The sequence below is a fragment of the Chiloscyllium punctatum genome, chromosome 6 (genome assembly GCF_047496795.1).
Source record: "Chiloscyllium punctatum isolate Juve2018m chromosome 6, sChiPun1.3, whole genome shotgun sequence".
Lineage (NCBI taxonomy): Eukaryota > Metazoa > Chordata > Chondrichthyes > Orectolobiformes > Hemiscylliidae > Chiloscyllium > Chiloscyllium punctatum.
Window position 1 is genome coordinate 33,873,192 of NC_092744.1, and position 13,883 is coordinate 33,887,074.

At 42.0% G+C, this 13,883-nt stretch overlaps 1 protein-coding gene across 1 annotated transcript in view; it reads right to left on the reverse strand.

Annotated features, from left to right (window-relative positions):
• The window catches only part of LOC140478652 (uncharacterized), a 76,623-nt gene extending 63,004 nt beyond the window's left edge, over positions 1–13,619 (reverse strand). The window contains exons 1-2 of the mRNA XM_072571869.1: positions 13,433–13,619; positions 2,992–3,117 (exon numbers count right to left, since the gene is read on the reverse strand). Coding sequence (XP_072427970.1) covers positions 2,992–3,117; positions 13,433–13,511 — 205 coding nt within the window. The 5' untranslated portion in view covers positions 13,512–13,619. The remainder of the gene's footprint in view (positions 1–2,991; positions 3,118–13,432) is intronic.
• Positions 13,620–13,883: the final 264 nt, after the last annotated feature.

The following is a 13,883-nucleotide window of genomic DNA, read 5'->3' on the forward strand; positions in this document are numbered from 1 at the left end:
GTACAAATGTTATTTGCCATTTGTCAGCTCAAGCCTGGATATTGTCCAGATCTTCTTGCATTTGGACATGGACTGCTTCAGTGCCTGAGGAGTCACGAATGGTGCCGAATGTTGTGCAATCATCAGTGAACATCCTCATTTCTGAATTTATGATGAAGGGAAGATCATTGATGAAGCAGCTGAAGATAGTTGAGTGAGGACACTACCCTGAGGAACTCCTGCAGAGGTGTCCTGCAGCTGCAATGACTGACTTGCAACCACCACGACTATCTTCCTGTGTCAGGTATGACTCTAACCAGCACAGAGTTTGCCCCAGAGACCCACTGATTCCAGTTTTGCCAGTGCTCCATGATGCCACACTCAGTGGAATGCAGCATTGATATCAAGGACTGTCACTCTCACCCCACCTCTGGAATTCAGCTCTTTTGTCCATGTTTGAAGCATGGCTTTAATGAGGTCAGGAGCTGAGTGGTGGAAACTAAACTGGGCATCACTGACCAGGTTATTGCTGAGCAGGTGCTGCTAGATAGCCCTGTTTCTGATACTCTCCATCATTTTAGTAATGATTGAGGGTTGACTGATGGGGCGGTAATTGTCTGGGTTGGATTTGTCCTGTTTTTATGCACAGGACATACTTGGACACTTTTCCACATTATCAGGTAGATACCAGTTTTGTATCTGTACTGGAACACTTGGCAAGTTCTGGAACAAAAAATCTTAGTACTATTGCAAGTAAACTGTCAGGGCCTATAGTCTTTGCAGCATCATGTGGTTCCAAATGTTTCTTGTAATGGAGGAGGGTGAGAATGATCATCCATTTAGCACTTCTGGCTGAAGATTGCTGTGAAAGCTCAGCCTCATCTTTTGCACTGATGTGCAGGGTTGTTCCATCATTGAGGATGGGAAATATTTGTGGAGCCTCCTCCTCCAGTGAGTTGTTTCGTCGTCCACCACCATTTATGACTGGGCGTGGCAGAACTGCAGAGCTTAGATCTGATCTGTTGGTTGTGGGATCGTTTAAGTCTTACTATTACTTGCTGCTTATGTTGTTCGGCATGCAAGTAATCCTGAATCAATAAGTATGGTGCTGGAAAAGCACAGCAGGTCAGACAGCATCCGATGAGCAAGAGAGTTGACGTTTCAGGTATAAGTCCTTCATCAGGAAGAAAAAGCTTCATTTGCATTGGTGATTCAGTGATAGAATTCTCGCCTGCCACACGGAGTCCCGGATTTGATTACCAGCCAATGTACAGTGTTCCCTTCTGTCCCTTCTTACTGTGCACTTCCTTTCATGCCATCCTAACTCTGAAGCCGAATTCAGCTACAGTGCCATATTTGTCAACTTCTTTTTAAAACCAGTCCTGATGTAGGGCCTATACCCAAAACAATTACTCCCCTGCTCCTCGGATGCTGCCTGACCTGCTATGCTTTTCCAGTGCCACACTTTTCGAGTCTGGCTCTCCAGCATCTATGGTCCTCACTTTCTCTCATGGTTAGTGGCTTCATCAGGTTGCCACCTCATCTTCAGGTATGTTTGTACTGCTCCTGATGTGCCGTTCTGCACTCTCTGCATTGAACCAGTATGATGGAACAAACTCTTCAAATTTTAAAAAGAAGCCTATCTTTTCTTGAACACTTTGTGGGGGGCAGCCCTCTTCACTTTGCAGCAATAAATTAACAAGTCCAGTTACCAATAGGAACGATTGATAACAATGACTCTACCCAAGGAATTCCAATAGTATCCACTTGCCATGACCTACAGCATACTTACAAAGTTAATGACTTTGACATACACAGCAATGTTACGTTATGATTTATAATTAGGACTACTTTTAAACAATGATTCTGAGGCAACAAAACATAATATACTTTAAATTCAATTACACCTTGAACAAGAATAAAATTATTTTCCGCCATCAGAATAAAATAGCTTTCTAATAAATTTCCCACCACAGAGGTAACTTCCTTGCTCTTTCCTCCTTTATTAGTCATGGGACAATGTTAATCATTAGCCATGGCAAAACAGAGCCAATGTAGTGTAGTTAAGGGAATACCAATTAGTTTTTGATGGGTTGAAATTCACTTTAATCATTGAACCAATGTTGGCCATTCCTAATTACACTAAATCCTTCAAGCTTACATGCAATCCCAATGATTTTGTGGTGGATAAAATCTAAGTGGGAGATGAGTCAGGCGTAAATAAGTCCACGTGCTACTTCACCAAAAAGCTGAATCAACATCAAAAATTAGAATAGCTATATCATTAACAAGGAAATAAGAAGTAAATGAAGGTGAGTGTGTACAGATGTCTTATTGGCCCAGTGGTTAGCACTGCTGCCTCATACCACCAGTGACCTAGGTTTGATTCCAGCCTCGGGCAACTGTCTGTGTGGAGTTTACACATTCGCCCTGTGTCTGTGTGGGTTTCCTCCCACAATCCAAAGACGTGCAGGTTGGGTGAATTGGCCATGCTAAATTGTGCATAGTGTTCAGGGATGTGTAGGTTAGGTGCATTAGTCAAAGGGAATATAGAGTACGGGAGAAAGTGAGGACTGCAGATGCTGGAGATCAAAACTGAAAATGTGTTGCTGGAAAAGCACAGCAGATCAGGCAGCTTGCTGCATATTTAATTACTTTTGTGGGCTTGAATTTTGAGAGTAATGAATACCTGGATTTATTTAAATCAATGAAAAGATTTTGCCACATTTTTTTAAACAAGGCAAGTATTGGTTTCATAAGCCATGTGATATCTGAATTCATAAGATTATCGAATGAAGCTGCTTAAACAAAACTCAATATTAGCATTCAAGTACAAAATGATCTAACTCATGCCCTTCCTATGTGGTGTGATGGTATTTTGTCAATCAGAGTGACCTGTGTACTTAAGTTGTTATGTATTCCAGACGATGAACCAACAAAATGTAATCATTTTTAATTCAATTATAAACTCTGGCATGAGTTGAATTATTGCTGTTGTAGTTGTGAACTCACTTGTTACTGACTGAGTGGTGGTGTTAGTTGTTGGTTCTGTTATGAATATAGAGATTGGTGTCGCACTCATTGATTGTACAGGTGTTGAGGTCTCAGCAACAGTAGTTATAGAAACATTTGATGTAGCTGTGTAAACAAAATCAAAATTAAATCCTGAATTATAACTGAGGTTGTATTTTACTTGTTCTATCCAAAAGTAATATTAAGTCTGGCATCATATCCTGATACAATATTGCCATTTCAAATCAAGACCCCTTTCCATAGTTAGGATGTTATGTACTGCTGAAAAGGAAGCATGCTGTTAAGCTTTTCTAACTTACACTCATCAGGACAGAACCGCAAAAAAACATCAAATCACCAAAGAAACAACAATGTGCTATCCTATCAATACCTGTGCTGATGAGTGCAGGTCAAGAAGTAAAAGCAAGTCAACTAATCCCACTGGTGTGCCTTTTCCCCCAAAACCCTGAAGCTGCTTTTCCCTTGCTGAAATATCCAATTTCTTTTTGAATGCCACAATTCAACCCGCCTCTATGACATTCCAAGGCAGTACTTTCCAGATCCCAATCCTGCATATAGAAAATGTTTTATCCTCATGGACAAAACATATTAATGAATTTGATGAGGGAATCAGATGTAATATTTCCATGTTTGCTGACATCACCAAACAAGATGGGACTGTGAGCAGACAGGGTGGTGTTAAAACAACTTCCCGGTGATTTAGATAAGTTGAGTGAGTGGGCCAATATTGGGGCAGATGCAGGCAAATGTGGATAAGTATTCAATCATCCACTTCAGTAAGGAAAATCAGAATATCAGACCTGGAAATGTTAACCTTATTGGGTTAACTCATTATTTAGCCAGCACAATTCCAACTCAGTATTTAACCAGCCAACTATCAATAACAACTGACTCCCTCATAATTGCCTGTAACTCAGCTACAGTCCTTATGTGACTAAGCACAGCCCCTCAAACTGACTATGGCCTAATCTGACTTGACTTGAGCCAGCTATCAATCCAACCATCACAACCACTCCCACATGTCTCTTCCTGATCTTATTGCCCCTGGCCAAAGTACCCACCTGACTTCGAGTGACCCAGTTGCTTCTTCTGTTTTTTTTTATTTGAAGTTTAAAGAATTTTGAATGGGCACTTCCATGATGAAGCACACTCTCTTGTTTATTTATTCTGCACTGCAATTAATTATTCTGAAAGTCTATGATTGTCACATCAGCTTCAAGTACTAAATGGATCACATTGACTGTACCATACAACATTCTCTGACAAGAACAATTATACTTAAACATATAACTCTTCATGCTTCATTTACCATTGATTTTCTTCAGACAGAATAAGATTGCAAGTATAAAGAACAGACAGTTTTATAGAATGAGAAGGGAAAATGGGGACAGAGAACAGCGTGCAACAGGGACAAGAACCACTAAATTCTAACTATCTAAATTCTAACTATCTTCTATTACCTGTAAGTTCCTTTACAATGTAGTTAGTATCTGGCTGAGAAATATACCATCATTTCTTCATTGTCATTGGTTCAACATTTGGGAACTCACTTCCTATCAGCACTATGAATGCATTTATATGGAATAGACTACAGCAGTCCAAATTGTGCTCCATCGTCACCTTCTGAAGGGCAATCAGTTCAGTGGAAGTGGGATTGAGAGAACAAAGCAATGAATTCAGCACTAGAGAAGATGGTCACTTTTAGGAGAGATTTGGCCAGGAGGGTGAGTGAACAGGAGATCGAAGCAACCAATGAGATGATCACAAAGTCGTCCGTGAACATCTCACAACTATTGTTGGAGATGAGGTGGAAGGAAGGTTGGGGGGTTTACAGGAGATGGTTTGGATTAGGTGTGATGCTGGAATAGTGAGCAGATTTTGTAGATAAGAAAAACATGTGAGACTTTGTTTAAGGTGGTTCATCCAGATCTGGAGGTTTTGGTCAAATCTGTCATCCACATTACCCTTTTCAGTCTGTGTCATGTGAACTAAGGAAGCAGAAATGAGGGTGTACTAATGGAATAATGAGAGAGAGAAATGCTTTTATTGAGGGCATCAATGGAGGCGAAGGTACAGTTGAGCAAAACAATAGCTACAGAAATGTTGAGGCATGCGAAGAGCCAGAGACTATGTGGCTATAATTTGGTAATGGTAACTGAATTTACTTTTTTGCAGAGACAGGTACAGAAAAAGATGGGATTGGGTTTGGGGAAATAAGTTTGGAGTAATAGAAGAAAGTAATTAGAGGTGGCTTTATCTGAAACTAATTCAATGGAACTAGAAATAAGACACAGTTTGGCACGGTCAAGGGAGTTTGAAAGTTTACGTGAAGGGAGAGCCATAGAGAAGGAAAGAAGGCAGTGAACCCAGGAGGAGAACATGAGGAGTTGAGTTGGAGTTTCAAATCATTGAAGAGAAGAAGCTGTTGGCACAGAGGGGTTGGGAAACTGTGATTTTTAAAAACAAATGAGAAAAAGGAATAAGATGAGTGAGATGTACGAAGGAGGAGAGCATACCTGAGGAGAAGGGAGTCAGGTCATGGTGTAACTTAGTGATGAACACTATTTCACCACCACAACAAACTTGACCAACTCCTTGCTGGAATATGAAGCCAGTTTGGCAGGTTTTGTTAAAAAAGTTTAATTTCAAATAGATTTAAACTAAGTAATTTTAAAACTTTTTTTGGAAATTCATCTTCACTCAAATGCTGTTTCTCAATGCAACATAACCTCACAGATACAGTTTTGAATATAAAACTTCATTTAAGAAAAAAATGGATGCTGCACAATGGGTTTGTTTCTCTGGGTCGATCAAGTGAAATTCGCCGTCTGACATTCATAGAATTGCAGAACCACAGAATTATCACAGAAGCCATGCAATCTATTCATCTGTACTCCCTTCAAATGAGCATCATCATGTTTACCATCTGGTGATGCCGTGTAAAGTAACCACAGTAAGGCAAACCAAAATTTGTCAAACTATTAAAAATAAAACAAGAGGATGAATTAATTGATATTTCTCCATTGCAAGAATATCTGGGTAAAGTTTTACCAGCCCAATAGAGGTGAAATTGGAGTCAGAAATGAAGGTAGAGAGGGTAGAGAGGACCTGTGTCAGGCAGGTTCCCCGAAACCTCCAGAGACCCATAGCCTTTTGGGTGAAAACATTTTTTTTCCAATCCCCTTTAACCCTTTTGTTCCTTACATCAAAGCTGTGCCCCCTGGTTACTGATCCTCTACTCAAGTGAAAAGTTTTACCTATTAACCTTGTCATTGCTCCTCAGAACTTTGTACACCTCAATCAGATCCCCTTCAGCTATCTCTGCTGTAAGGAAAACAAACCCAGCCTATTTGGTTAAAAATCACCCAACATCAGGTTATAGTCCAACAGGTTTATTTGGAAGCACTAGCTTTCGAAGCACTGCTTCTTCATCAGGTGGTTGGGAAGCAGGACCATAAAGCACAGAATTTATAATGAAAGATTACTGAAATGATATATTGAACAAACATAGATTAAGTCTTTTATCTTCTACAATGGGTCTGCTGGTTTTGGTTCTTTAATATGCAAATCCCAGAACTTCTTTTAAGTCACATTCTCAAGACAACCCAAAGTTCTATAACAAAAAGTGCCAGCTCAGCTCCGACAATATTTTAAAGGTGTGAGGTTAAAAGTCGGTCTGTATCCCACACTTGAGTCAGAATGGATTGACAGCCTGTTTGTTATGAATTTTTGAGCAAAATAGTTTATATCTGCAAATACAAATTCACCCCATAAACTTATATCTGTGTGCACGTGCAAGAGAGAAAGAGACAGTGTGTGTGTGTGTGAGTGTGATGGAGTATAAGCCTGTGAGAGGGTATGTATATGGGGGTAAGTATGGGGTGTGTATGTATGTGTGTATGAGAGAGAGTTTGTGTATGAGAGAGGGTCTGTGTCATTGTGTGAGTATGTACAAATGTGTGTGTGTGTATGTGTGTTTGAGAGAGAGTGTAATGTGACATGAACCCAAGGTCCTGGTTGAGGCCATCCTCATGGGTACCTGTCCCCACATCTGCCTTGGAGGATGGTCATCCAAAGATCTGAGGCCAAATGTCCCTGACCGCTGAAGTGCTCCCCAACTGGGAGGGTGCACCCCTGTCTGATGATTGTTGTGCGGTGTATATTCAACATTTGCCGTAGTGTCTGCTTGGTCTTGCCAATGTATCATGCCACAGGGCAACCTTGCCTGCAGCGTATCTCATATGTAGCTCAGATGTTACGTTGCAAGCAAGGATGCCCTGAGGCATGGTACATTTGCAAGACCATGCAGATGCTACAACAACGGATAAATATACACAACACAATAATCACCAGACAGGGCTGTTCTCTCCCAGTCAGGGAACACTTCAGCAGTCAGGGACATTTGGCCTCGGATCTTCAGGCAGACTCTAGGACAGGCAACAACGCAAAGTAGCTGAGCAGAGGCTGATAACCAAGTTTGGTACCCATAGGGAGGGCCTCAACTGGGACCTTGGGTTCATGTCACATTACAGGTGACCCCACTGCACTATATACTCTCTCTCACACACACTCTTACATACTCATACACGAACACAGACCCTCTCTCATACACACGGTTTCTCTCATATGCACACACATACACCCGTCACACTCACACCCATGCACGCACCCTCTCACAGGCTTATACTCCATTGCACACACACACACACACACACACTCCATCACATGCACTCACGCACACACTCACATGCACACAAGTACCCTGTCTCTTTCCTGCATGCGCATACAGATATAAGCTTGTAGGGTGAATTTGTATTTGCAGAATTATATTTGCAGATATATTCTATTTTGCTGAAAAAATGCATAATCTACAGGCAGTCAATCCATATAATATTATGTAAGTTTCACTTTAGAAATAGAACCACTCTGACTCAAAATTGATTAGATTAGATTACTTACAGTGCGGAAACAGGCCCTTCGGCCCAACAAGTCCACACCGCCCCGCCGAAGCGTAACCCACCCATACCCCTACATCTACATTTACCCCTTACCTAACACTATGGGCAATTTAGCATGGCCAATTCACCTGACCTGCACATCTTTGGACTGTGGGAGGAAACCCACGCAGACACGGGGAGAACGTGCAAACTCCACACAGTCAGTCGCCTGAGGCGGGAATTGAACCCGGATCTCAGGCGCTGTGAGGTAGCAGTGCTAACCACTGTACCACCGTGCCGCCCAGGGATACAGTCAGACTTTAACCTCACACATTTAATGCATTATCTGAACTGAGATGGCACCTTTTATTATAGAACATTGAGCTCTTGAGAATGTGACTTTAAAAAAGTTCTGGGATCTACATATTAAAGGATCAAAACCAGCAGATCCATTGTCGAAGATGAAAGACTTAATCTATGATTTTTCAATATATCATTTCAGTTGCATGACACTGGAATCTTTTGTTATACATTCTGTGTCTTATGGCCCTGCTTCACAACCACCTGATGAAGAAGCAGTGCTCTGAAAACTAATGCTTATAGTTGGACTATGACCTGGTGTTGTATGATTCTTAACTTTGTCCACCCCAGTCCAACACCAGCACCTCCAAATCATGGCCAAATTATCTAGTCTTTCTTCATAGCTGAATCATTGTAGGCAAGCAATGTCCTGCTGAATCTCTTCCATCTCTGGTATAATTATCACTGTCTTTAGTATAATCATAAACTTCCTATAGTGTCGCTACCAGTACTCCATGAGTACTCCAACTGTCACTGAACAAACATTATGTACAGCTCACACTGCCCCAGCAGGGGGTGCTGCTCAGCACCATACTTTGTCTGCATTCCATTCCAGGCCAAGCAGTAGTGCTTGGTCTCCAGTTATCTTAGAAACCCCTCATCACTGGAGCAAAACCTTGCACTGCTGAACCCATCAGGTAGCAAGTATGCAATGGTTTCCCCACGTCCACACACTCAGGATGAAGTTTGGGACCTGGAATGTCAGGACCTTTATGGATAACCCTGCCAGTGACAGACTGAAACGCTGCTCTACCATCGTTGCCTGGGAACTTAGGTGCTACGATATTGACATTGCCTCCCTTAGTGAAACCTGGTGGACAGGGGCAGGGCAACTCAGAGAGCAAGGTGAGGGCTCCACCTTTTTTCTGGAAATGCAAGGCTGAAGAAGAGCACCACATTCCTGGAGTTGATTCCATCATCAAAAACAAACTGATGGATCAACACGCAGACTCCCCCTGCAGAACGCCCCATGACTCACTGACTCATCCTTGTTCAGAACCTAAAAGCTGGAAAAAGCACAGTGGGTCTAGCAGCATCTGAGGGCTTATGCCTGAAACGTCAACTCTGCTGCTCCTGGGATACTGCCTGACCCGCTGTGCATTTTCCAGTGCCCTGCTTTTCAACTCTGACTCTCCAGCATCTGCAGCCCTCACATTCTCCGACTTGCTTGGAACCTGGATGTCACAATATTCAGAGCAAATGCAGTAATGTTCGATGCAGAAGCTGAGAACAATTCTACTCCAGCCTTGACCAATCTCTCTCTCACATGGGTCCTGCAGCGGACAAACTAATCTTTCTTGGTGACTTCAATGCCAGGGTCAGAAAAAGTGCAGACCTTTTGGATGATGTAGTTGGGGAAGAGGGGGTAGGGAAGCAAAACTCCAATGGCACCCTGCTCCTCACCGAATGCCAAAAACACAACTTCCTTATGACAAGCAAACTGTTCCCTCAAAAGGACTAATACAAGTCAACATGGCAACACCTCCTCGACAATGTCATCATCAGAGCAAGAGATTGGAAACATTTTAGAATCACCCACACCATGACAGGAGCTGACGACTGCTAGATGGACCATTGCCTAATTCGAGCCAGAATCCACATAAAGATAGCCCTGCCATAACGGAGACAAAGAACAAGTGCCACAAGAAGTTCAACACTGAGGCAGTCAAAGGCTTGGAAAAGTTAGTGTCATACAACCAGTCCCTTTCCCCAACCTTAATGACCCTTGGCAACACCAAGTAGCAGGATTCGTCCAATAGTCTCTGGTCCACCCTCAGGGCACCATCATCACTGCCTGCAATATGCAGTCAGACACTTAACCAGGAAACATCAAACTGATTTGACAAGAATGATCAGGAGATCCAAAAACTGATAAGCTAGAAGAGCATGGAATGTCTGAGAGTAAAACAACAGCCACACACAGAAGAGAAAAGTCAGGCCTGTAGGTAACTCCACACAAAAGTCAAAAATGAACCTGTGACATAAAGGACTAGTGGGTGGTGGAGTAAGCTCTGGAAGCACAACGAATGGCGGACAACCACAACATGCAGGGTTTCTTCTGTGCTGTTAAGGCACGGTGGCACAGTGGTTAGCACTGCTGCCCCACAGTACCAGAGTCCCGGGTTCAATTCCTGCTTCAGACAACTGTCTATGTGGAGTTTGCACATTCTCCCCGTGTCTGCGTGGGTTTCCTCCGGGTGCTCCGGTTTCCTTTCACAGTCCAAAAATATCAGGTTAGGTGAATTGGCCATGCTAAATTGCCCATAGTGTTAGGAGAAGGGGTAAATGTAGGGGAAGGGGTCTGGGTGGGTTGCTCTTCGGAGGGTCAGGGTGGACTTGTTGGGCCGAAGGGCCTGTTTACACACTGTAAGTAATCTATGTAACTGCTTTTGCACTTTTACATATATAATTAGGACAGTGGGAAATATGAGGAGTAACTGAATGTAATAAAGGCATACAATGAATAACAGAATTCAAGCTGTCCTTGGAGATAAGCATGTCTGGGACAGACCTGAAGAACAATAGCAAGTCACTTTGTAATGTGAATAAATAGAATGCATAAGAAGATCCCAAAGCCTAGAGACGATAGTATCTGTTAAACACCACAAAATCATGGGGGACCTGGGGCTGTCTTATGGCATGTCAACCATTGATTAGGTGTCTGATAGGATTGGGTATATGGATTAAGAGGGAAGGACATAGTGACCAAATTGCATGTGATCATTGTAACTCAAAATGTATAAGAATACTGTGATTTTTACTGTAAAATCAGAGTGTGTCACTGATCGCTCTTCCAATGTGAGTTAAAAATTAGGTGAATAATTAAGCTCATACGTCGAAGCCAGATTCAGGGAAGATCCTTTGGCCCTCTCCCTGCATTAACCAATTTCTACATGAATTAAAATCTTTCAGTCGCTTCAATCGTGCCTGCCTCCTGAGTCTGCATTCCCAGTCAGGTAGTACCTCCTACAGTTGTCAATCAACTTAGTAGCTACAATTCACATCAAAGTTGTCCCATCCATTAGTAAGCCCCCCACCCCCCCAACAAGGGAACTTTTGATTCATAGGCTGCTCCACACCTCTAAAGGAATGAGAGTGTGAGATGAAAACCAAGAAAGAGGAAAGTCCAGAATAAACAGGAGGAACTGAATGCACTCCCCAGTCAAAAACATACAGCAACCCACATGCAGCTGACTTCATTTCACCTTGAACAAGTTGTACTGATACAGCTGAAGTGGTCTATCAAGGCAAATAAAATATGGTGAACATGCAAAATTGACCCGCAAGGTAACACCAGCTGGTCCCTCAAGCCTGACACACTCTCCTGGCATTGTTGCAGCTGAACAGCACATTGTTTAGGCCACTCTTGCAATACTGTGTGCAATTCTGGTCTTCCTGCTATAGGAGAGATGTTGTGAAACTTGAAAAGTCATGAGGGGCATGGATACTGTGAATAACCAAGGTTAGGGGAGTTGAAAACTAAAGAGTATACGTTTAAAGTGAGAGGAGAAAGATTTAAAAGGGACCTAAGGGTTATCCTTTTCCTGCAGAGGGTGGTGCATGTATTGAATTAATGCCGGGGAGATGGTGGAAGCTGGTACAATTATGACATTTAAAAGACATCTAGATGGGTACAAGAATAGGAAAGGTTTCGAGGGATATGGACCAAGTGTTAGCAAATGGGAGGAGATGAATTTAGGATATTTGGTCAGCATGAATGAGTTGGACTGAAGGGTCTCTATCCATCTCTGTACATCTCTATGACTCTATGACAAGGATCCTCACCTTTCCCCACGTTCCTCCCAAAATCGCATCTCCTTCACAAGCTAGTTGAACCTAATGTTGTAAATGCAAGTTATTGTTATGCTGGAATTTCCTGAAATGTCAGAATTGGAAGGTCTTGCACAAATAGGCAGTTCATCAAAGAACCGGGGGGAAGAAATTATACTTTGAGCTGTTCAGGCAAATAGAAGTTCAAAATTGAGGATGGGGACATAGCGTACACCTTACGGAGCTGTGGAAGCTCATTGACCACCTGAGTCCAATTATATGCAGGTCTCTAAATGAATGAGTAGTCCATGTACCTGAAGCAAGTATAATATTGCTTTACAAAACTGGGGTTCAGGAGGCAGTGAACCACTGTGAAATTCAGGTGTGACTGCTGATGAAACCTTGAAAACAACTGTAAAACATTGTCAAAGTAATGATTCTGTTGTCTCCTCCTGGTTCCAGAAAAATAGTGTGTGTTATGCCAAACCTGGGCTCACAACCTTTAGCTTTATATCCCACGCCAACAACCCAAACCACCACTGGGAGCCCAACCTGAAAGTGGTTGGATGTTGGAACCCTATCATATATTTCAGACCCAAACCAGCAAGCTCTATTTGCTGGCCATTTTATTTAAGGTTTCCATACAAATGAAACTTCATGCAGCTCACACTCCTGGCTGTGCCAGTTTATGTACTGAGCAATCCCACTGTTGGCGTGTTACCTGTTCGGGCCACAGTCTATTTTTTCCCCTCATAAATCTATTGTGGATAAAATAAATCCATGTCAATCCATTGTCTGAAGCAACTGCTGCTGGAACTCACCATCACCTTCTGAAGGATATTTGGAGATGGACAACAAATTCTGGCCTTGCCAGCAAAGATCACGCTCCCATGAAAGGGTAAAAGATAGTGAAGGTAGAACTCAAAAAGAAATCAACTTTGTCGAACAAATAAGGGGAAGTTTTCAACGTGATATTTGCAGCAAAGCTATGTTTTTGCTGAGAAACTGACTGTCACATGTACACATTTACAATTTAATTTTTCAATCCACTTAGTTTCTGTTCACCTTACAGAGAGTGCATGTTCTCCCTCATAGACACACACCTAATCCAAGCCTAGGAGCTTTCAGGCACAGGTTAGCAATAGCAAAACTTAGAGACCTTCGCAAATGTTCACAAAAGTTTAACCAGCTAAAATCACGCATCTTGCCAGAAAAGTGCAATAAAATATAAAGAACATAGTTTTCAACATCTAATACAGTCAACCCTTGATTTTTAGTTTCATGTGAAACTCTGTTTTTTTATATCTCAGCTAAAATGAATCACTTACAACAAAGATGCCCGGTTTGTTTACCTGTTGTATTCTGTCCATGAATCAAGTCACTGATTACGAACAAAAGAAAGGGATATGTCCACACTGCTGCTCTCCCCATAGCGCTGGCTCCTTTGCAGCTTTGGACAGAATGCTACTGTAGTCTTCATTAATTTTCTTAAAGCAAGTGATTCAGTTTCAGCCTGTTAACAACCTTCAGTCTCTGTGAAAACTCCTCCCTCCTCTGGAATTTTTCCAGTTGTGATTTCTTTTTCTGACACTTTTTTCCGGGTTTAGTGAACTTCTCATATTTCAGAGGCAATCTTTTCTACCATCGCAGCACGTTTCTGATGTTTATACTTTGTTATATATACTGAAAGACTGCAGAGAATGTAGAGTGGTACACACATGGTAATAGAAGCAAATAATAAACCTTTAGAAAAGATAAAAGATAAACTTTATGTAAGATAAATGAAAAGCATGCTAAATTTTG